Below are 8,325 nucleotides of genomic sequence, written 5' to 3' on the forward strand. Positions count from 1 at the left end.
TCACCATTGCTCACTTTCTCTTCTCACTCTCATTTCCTCTTTTATCAAATAGCAGAAACCTAGTCCCAGGAGGACGGGAGGCGTCGGAGGTGGGTCGATCTTGTCCACGGGAACGTAAGAGATGGCAGGGAGTGATGATACAGTGAGTGACCTTTGTCCATGCGATCTTTTATTTCGAGCTCTCCTTATATGTGTGTCCATCTTTGACACACAATTTGTTTTCCACCTTGATCCAGTTACACACAATCATCAACACGCAACTTGCACCTCCTCTTCCATCCCTACTTTGACCCAGTTGCATGTACATCCTCGGCATGCAACTTCCCCCTGCCCCGAATTGAAGGAATCAGACTATGCTATTTTCCTCCATTTTCTTGTTATTATTTATTCATTTTAATTTCATGTTTTCAACAATTCATTTTTTATCAGTATCAGCTGCATGTTCTAGTTATACAATCAGGCACGCGACGGCCGCGACGCCCGCCGACATAGTGATTGCGGCGGCCAGATCCATACGATAATGACGGCTGGAAGGAGAGAGGGCGGCGTGAAGGTGACAATGTATCGAAGGAGAGGGAGACGGCCAGGGCGGGCGAGGGCTTTTGCATTTGGCGCGAGCCCGTGCCCGTTCCCCATTTATTACAGAAATGGTATGCCTTTTGCCTAGTTATGGAACTCGGCATAGGAAGCCCAACCGTCAGTTAGTCCTTGATACGTGTCACACCGGCCAACCCGTTACCTGTTTGCCGAGTATATCTCTACGGGTGCTTGGCAGACACATGACTCCTGGAATTCTGTAATAAATGTTTTCATGGGTGCTTGGCATAGACGTGACTGAGTGAAATTCCGCAATAAAAAAATCAATAAGGCAAAAAGATTGCCGAGGTTCAGCAAACATGTACAAGGCCACAAACTCAAATTACAGGTACTAAGATAAAATTTAATGACTGCTTTGGAAGCCAACTTTTCTTTTTGTTAACCGGGATTATTAATACACCTGCATGCATGCAAGGAAGAAATGAGAAAGAAGTAGCACAATGCCATTATGACTACATGCATGCAAGTATTAAACAAGTTACTAGTATGAGAAAACATATTAAATTTTTCCTCGATTACTGTAAGTGGCCCTGTATAGATGCAAAATGTATTTTTTGTAATGGCCTTGTATAAGGGAATGGAGGAAGTAACGTCGCTACGGGGTCGTCTGTGGGGCCCATCTGTCAATCATTGCAGAGTATTTTGGTTTTCTTTTTGAAATGTCAGTCATTTCCAAGTTTATATTAGGAGGAACTCGAGGATTATGAGACACTGCCGAGTTCCTCTCTTTCGCCGAGTCCCTTTCGAGTCAATTTTTTGTATCAAATTCGGCAAATAGATCACTCTGCCAGGCTGCCGATGAAATGAAATCGGTGAAATCCCATATCCCAGTAGTGTTGGTACCGCTATGACGCTTCAGGCCGATCATAAAAATATGTTTTAGCTTTCAGCAAACTTTTGCTTCCCCTGACGCTAGCTGCGTGTTTCGTTCTGAGATGAGATCACACCATGTTGAAATGTGAAAAGATTTCGTCGAAGCAAGTCTATATATTAACGAGTGTTAAAAAAAAAAAACGAGTACACTGATTTCTCAACTATTAATTTTTTTTAGGTAAACACAATAAATATTTTATTTTGCATTATCACAATGATAAGGGAAACAATATCACACAACCATCGATCACTCTTAACCATCCGTACGATCGATGCACACCAAAACGTAAGCAAGTATTGCGCGCACGCAAATTCAAAAGCTCCACCGGCAAGCCGGCATGCATGGGTCAAGCTGTAGGGTAGAAGGGCGAGGTGGCGAGCCCGCAGGTGCCCGTGGGCCAGAAAACGTCCTTGGCGAGGTAGATGTATCCCTGGTCGCCCCAGTCGTTGCTCCACGAGTTCTTGGCGATCCAGAACTTCTCACTGAACTCCTCGCAGTAGCCGACAATGGTGACGGCGTGGTTGACCGTCGCGGCGTCGGCGGAGCAGGGCCCCCGGAAGATGCCGCCTGAGTAGAACTGGAACTCCCAGGTGCTGGCGTCGATGTACACCGTCACGGGCTGCCGCGCCACGGCCAGCGCCAGCTGCCGCTCGTCGTTGGGCGGCACGGCCTTGAATCCCTTGACGGCCGCCTGGTGGTCGAACAGCAGCTTGTCCACGTCGCAGGTGCCCTTGAAGCCGCTGTACGGGTACCTCTCCTCTGACGTGATCCCGCCGCGGGAGGCCACGAGGCCCAGGGCAGTGTCAGTGCGGCCGCCGCTGCAGCCGCTGCTGCCGGTGTCGCAGTCCACGAGCTGCTGCTCCGACAGCGACACCAGCTCGCCGGTCCTGATCTTGTTCATGCCCTCGATGGCCGCCACGGCCGCGAACGCCCAGCATGACACTGCCACATACACATGTTCATTACTCTACAAGAACTGACCAACATACTATGAAGTTACCTGAGCTGGAGTTTGCTAGCTTGACTTACAGCAAGAGCCCTGAAACTTGACGCCGGTGACGGCGCCGCTCGAGCGCCAGTCAACGCAGCACGGCTTCCATGAGTCGTAGGGGAGCGGGGAGGGATGCTCCGGGGTGAAGACGGAGTTGTTGAACCCGGTGAACTGCTCGGCGACCTCGCTGGGGTTGAGGTCGCCGAATCTGTTCATGCCGACCCTGACCGTGGTGACTGTCTGGGGCCCGAACCCGCCGACGACGGCGTTGACCGTAGTCTGGCTGGCGAAAGCGCCGATGGAGTTGGTGTTGGTCTTGAATACCTGGAACCGCTTCTCCTTCTCCTCGGGGGTCGGGTAGCGCTTCGAGTACTTGGTTTGCCACCTCGTCCACCTGGACCTCACCTCGGATTCCGGCAGCTCCCACGATGGCGGCGGCGGCGGGGCCGCCGCGGTCAGCGATGCCTGCAGGAGGCAGGCGATGCCCAAGAGTAGGACAAGGCAAGGCATGGAAGAAGTCATGTTGGTTGATTAACTTGGGCTGTGTGGAAATCCATGCACCGGAGCTAATGTTTATATAGGCGCTTTGGTGATGCGTGTGGGTTAGCACGTCGTTGTGGCTGAAGGCTGGGTCATTAGTTGTGGCCACTGGAGCTAATTCTTGAGAATGACTATGGGTCATGGAGGTGTCAGCTGAGCTTCTCGGTCGGTCGACGGTCAGTGCCCGGTAGGATGGTTCGATTTTATTTTTTTATCTAGGGTAAAGAAAGATGGGAAAGGCCGAAAGGCTTTACATGTAGAGTATAATCCGATCCTATGTTTTGTTATGATTCGTTCCCACTGAATAAGCGAAATGATTTCGTTTATAAAAATAAAATTCATGGCACTAAGGGCATTTCTAACCGATCTGCTAAAAATTAGCGGAGTCTATACCTTAGCGAAGTATATGTACTCCACTAAAATTTCGCGGCACCTAGCCGATCCCCTAAAGTTAGCAAAGTAAAACTTACAGTTGGTTTAGGAATTTCGTCGAACACTTGCCGTGCGCACCCCAACGGCGGCAGGACGGACAAGGCAAGGCCGTGGCGTGTGAAGCCGTGTTCGGTGATGCCCAGGAGTGCCATGGTGGTTTCGTCGTGGTGACTGCTCAAGGCCTTCACCCTCGTCGTGGTGTGTAGGGAGGGTATCGCCAACGCCGCGCAAGAACTGTTGCTGGTCGTCGTGGTGCCTGCTCAAGGCCTTCACCCTCCTCCTCGTCCTACTCACTGGCGTCCTCATTGGCTTCGCCCGCCACCATCAACATTGGACCATGCCCCGCCATGGCTGCTAGCCGGTGAGCTCCTCACGGGTGAGACCAGCAACAGTAACATCCGCACCATGGCTGGTGGCCGGCGAGCCCGGCACGGAGCGAGCAGCACCACCACCAGCCCCGCGCTACCGGTTGAGCAGCAGCAGCCCTGCACGGGAGCGAGCAGCAGTAGCTGCGCCATGGCTGCTGGCCGGCAAGCTCCTCACGGCGAGTGCCGGCAGCAGTGGGCGGCGGCGGGCGGGGCGTTCGGGGAGGACAACGGGCAGAGGCGGGCGGAGCATGAGAAATTTTACTTAGCCGCCAAAAGATAGAGTATATTTAGGGAGATTTTTAAGGAGAGGAGTAAAATTTTACTCCTTACGGCGGATAAGGGATTGGCTAGGTCCTGGTTAGAGGAGTAAAACCGCATTTTTACTCCTCTAACCGGTTGTAAGGGATCGGTTAGAAATGCCATAAGTTTGTTACGCAGAAACATATCTATAGTTTGTTTTACAAGAAAATAATGTATATATCATGTATTTTTACTTTGAATATGTACGAAAACTATGTCGGGATGGTGAATTTTTAAAGTTCCCACCTATTCTAAGAAAATTATGAGGTATGCGTACACACAATCGACATCCCTCGGATTGGGTTGAGGCATGATTCCAAAATTTTCAAATTAGGTTATATGGATGTGCTTTTCTGGGTACTTTGTCATTGTGGGACTACTGATTCGTGCTGCATCTCATAATATCTGCTCCCAACTAACTCTGACGTTCGATAGTAGTATAAATAAGTAAAGTTGTTGTGCTTTTCAGAAGACACGACAAGACCAAACAGAGACTAAATCATACTAGAAGGACAAGTAATTGTTTAGTATTTCCGTTTAGATTATGCCTCTTTATAGTTTTCGAATATGCTAAGTGATTGCTTGTCCTTGTTCTTTCTTGAGGAAAAAGTGACTAAAAAAACAGTAGGGGCACTACTAGACCTAGCCATGGCAGCCCGGTCCGACCCGGCCCAAAAATCCCGGGCTGGGCTGAGCCCGAGTGTGCCATCGGGTCGGGCTCGGGCCTGGAAACTGTGCCCGACGGGCAGGTCGGGCCGGGCTTGGGCCTGCACAAAACACATTTTTAGCCGTGGTTGGGCCGGGCCGAACGGGCCGTGTCGGGCTTTGTCGGGCTCGGGCCCAATTTTGTAGGCCCGATGGCCGGGCCGGTCCGGGCTCGGGCCTGGGTTTTTAGCACCGGGCTTTTTTTGGCCTGGCCCAAAGCCCGGCCCGAGATATGCCCAGGTATAGGCACTACTAACTGCACATGCAATAAGTTCATAAATTGGGTTTTAAATTTCTTGTTTGATCAATTTGTTGAAGAGATAGTGCGAGATTTGGTCTAATCGTTTGAACCGTTACACCACATCACCCCCCTCTCATTAGTGTAGGGCGTAACACCGGCTTCAAATGCATTGATATTGATTACTGCTTGTCTTTGGTGTCTGCTCGGATCCGGTCTTCGTGTCTATGTCCGTGTATCTGTAGGTTGGATCCTTCTGATTTACGCTTCTCTTCATCGGTGGCGGTTGCTATTCTGGTGCATTGGTCCTATGGGGCACAAGCAATGACAACTTCCTGACTGTCTACCGTAACAAATATTACCCGGCTCCGGCGAGGGGGGGGGGTGATGACGGTGGCGCACCTTCAGCTCACTTCTGTGCTTCTAGTCATCACTAGATGGTCTATGGATCTGGATGTAATTTTTATTACGGAAACACTAACGCCCACATGTGTGGGCGTTTGTATCTCGCCCACATGCGTGGATCCGTGTCCGTTTATGGGTGCACGAATCTTGGCATGTTTGTGGTGCCACGTAGGACTGGGCTGGTGTGTGGGCATTCACCCGGTCGCCCACACGTCCGTTTCACCACACGGAGGGGCCAGTGTGTGGGCGTTTAACAGTTCGCCCATATGCCAGTTTTCACTCACGCACAAGGGCTGGTGTGTGTGGACATTTGCCATCTCGCCCACACGCCCGTCTCCTCTCTCCACACCCAAGCTGCCAGTTGCCATGCGTTTTGCACTAGCGTGCTTGTAAGCAGATGGCAACTCTCTCTCTTTTTTTACCCGAACATGCCAGTTGCCATGTGTTTTGCAAGGTACACGGCAACTGCCCTAGTGTGCTTGTAAGCAGATGACAACTCTTTCTTTTACCCGAACATGTTGTTTTGCCATGTCTTTTTGTAGCGTTACACAGCAACTGCCTAGTGTTAGTAGGTGGCAACTCTTAAGGTTTTCAAATCATGGCAACTATAGTAAACCAGGCCATACATGGCAACTGCTTAGTGTTAGTAGGTGGCAACCTCTAAAGTTTTCAAATCATGGCAACTATAGTAAACCAGACTATACATGGCAACAGCTGCAGTTGTCCAAAATGGCATCTGGCACTTGACCTGAGATGGCAACTGCAGTTGAGCAACCATGGCAACTGTAGTTCACCGACATGGCAACTGCAGTTAAGCGGACATTGAAGAGGGTCCGGACCATGGCAACTGCGGGGACGCGTGGTGACTGTCACGCGGGGCGTGCGGGACCGTGAGGTAGGTGGCTGAGAGAGGTCGTGTGGGCGTTATGCATTTTGCCCACACGTAGGCATGTGAGAGAAGGACCGCAAAGAAAAAAAAGAGGCGTGTGGGCGCTAGTTGTTTTGCCCACACATAGGCGTGTGGGCTGGTCCTCTTAGACAGCACACAAAACGTGTGGGCGGACCCCTTAACGCCCACACGTGTGGCAGTTATCGTCGTCCTTTTTATTATTTCCAGTGTTCGTTGTATAGACATAGATAATTTTTTATAATTATAGTATAAATGATAATCACATGAAACACTATTGGAACCAGGGATTGCCAACTTCTAAGTTTTCGCCGAGTTCGTTTCGTTCGGAAACCGCGAGCAGCCACGCCCATCATCCCGCCGGCCTCACCTACCCTAGGAACATGATGATGACTATGGCCAAGCCTGCAAAGACGGAAGTTGCGATGTGAGTCTGCGTCGGGTCCGGCCTTCTGCATAAAAGGGCAAATTTGAGAAATTTGACCTGTGGACAAAAACAATTCACAAACTAAACAGGTTCGGAAAAATATTCACTCAGCTGACTGTTTGTGTGGCACCCAATACGTAGGCGCCGCACCCTACGATGCCGCGCCCAGCTCTCAGGCGTTGCACATCTGGCCAGCATGGCATCCACGGGCCTGCACCCAGCAGTGCAACGCCTCAGAGCTGGCGCCATACCTATAAAGCGCAGTGCCTAGCTCGTAGGCGCTGCACTGTGACTTAAAGGCAGCCGCGCCTAGCCCTCCCCCCACCCCACCCCAGTTACAGAAAGAACACTCTCCCCCTCTCAATCCTTGAGGTAGTCCTAGATTAAGGGGTCCTCGGGCGTCCGGACTATAGTACGTGGGCCGGACTGATGGGCTGTGAAGATACAAGACCGAAGACTCTCTCCCGTGTCCGGATAGGACTCTCCTTGGCGTGGAAGACAAGCTTGGCGTCCTGATATGAAGATTCCTTTCTCTGTAAGCGACTTTGTACAACCCTAGTCCCCTCCGATGTCTATATAAACTGGAGGGCTTAGTCCATAGAGGTCAGAAGAATAATCATAGTCATACAGGCTAGACTCTTAGGGTTTTAGCCATTACGATCTCGTGGTAGATCTACTCTTGTAATACTCATATTCATCAAGATCAATAAAGCGGGAAGTAGGGTATTACCTCCATAGAGAGGGCCCGAACCTGGGTAAACATCGTGTCCCCCGCCTCCTGTTACCATCGACCTTAGACGCACAGTTCGGGACCCCCTACCCGAGATCTGCCGGTTTTGACACCGACATTGGTGCTTTCATTGAGAGTTCCGCTCTGTCGTCGTCAAGAGGTTCGATGGCCCCGCCAATCATCTACAACAATGTTGTTCAGGGAGAAGTCTTCCTCCCCGGATAGATCTTCGTATTCAGCGGCTTTGCACTACGGGCCAACTCGATTGGCCATCTAGAGCAGATCGACAGCTACGCCCCTAGCCATCAAGTCAGATTCGGAAGCTTGCACTACTTCGCAGACATCCGCGGAGACTTGATCTTCGGCGGATTCGAGACCGCGGCAGCCGCTCCGTGTCACCACGATGAACATGACTTAAATTTGTCATCGGACCATACCCATGAGATAGCGCCTGCAACTGCCCTGGCCCCAGATCCGGAGCAGATCACGCCATCCGAGGACGGGAGGCTTAACCCTGCAACGGAGGCCATCGACTCAGCGCCGTTGGAGCCGCACACAGACCCAACCTCAAGTGGGATCTGTGTTACCGGAACCTCGGACACGTTTCCGGCTACAGGTTCCGAAGCATGCGCGTCCACGCACGACGAGCTTGATCGGGCGTCGATCGTCGAATTCAGCTCTGTGGACATCTTTCGGCACTCGCCTTTAGGCAACGTGCTAAACTCATTAAAAACACTCTCCTTAGCGGGGGACTCACAACCGAATTATATCCGGTTCGAACTGGAGGCTGATGACAGAGAATTTCGTTTCC

The 8,325-nt window shown here is 51.2% G+C and overlaps 1 protein-coding gene across 1 annotated transcript; it reads right to left on the minus strand.

The window, feature by feature from the left end:
• Positions 1-1,597: 1,597 nt before the first annotated feature.
• Positions 1,598-3,065, minus strand: LOC123074289 (ervatamin-B). Its single transcript, XM_044497173.1, has 2 exons — positions 2,501-3,065; positions 1,598-2,413 (listed from the first exon to the last, which is right to left on the minus strand). The coding sequence occupies exons 1-2, from the start codon at positions 2,982-2,984 to the stop codon at positions 1,818-1,820; spliced, it is 1,080 nt and encodes a 359-aa protein (XP_044353108.1). The 5' UTR covers positions 2,985-3,065; the 3' UTR covers positions 1,598-1,817.
• Positions 3,066-8,325: the final 5,260 nt, after the last annotated feature.

The sequence above is a fragment of the Triticum aestivum genome, chromosome 3D (assembly GCF_018294505.1).
Source record: "Triticum aestivum cultivar Chinese Spring chromosome 3D, IWGSC CS RefSeq v2.1, whole genome shotgun sequence".
NCBI classification, from domain to species: Eukaryota; Viridiplantae; Streptophyta; class Magnoliopsida; order Poales; family Poaceae; genus Triticum; species Triticum aestivum.

Excerpts from the sequence above, each read along its gene's own strand:
- LOC123074289 (XM_044497173.1), bottom strand. The coding sequence starts at position 2,984 with ATGACTTCTTCCATGCCTTGCCTTGTCCTACTCTTGGGCATCGCCTGC. Across the intron at positions 2,414-2,500 it reads CAAGTTTCAGGGCTCTTGCT|TGTCATGCTGGGCGTTCGCG; the intron begins GTAAGTCAAGCT and ends TGTATGTGGCAG.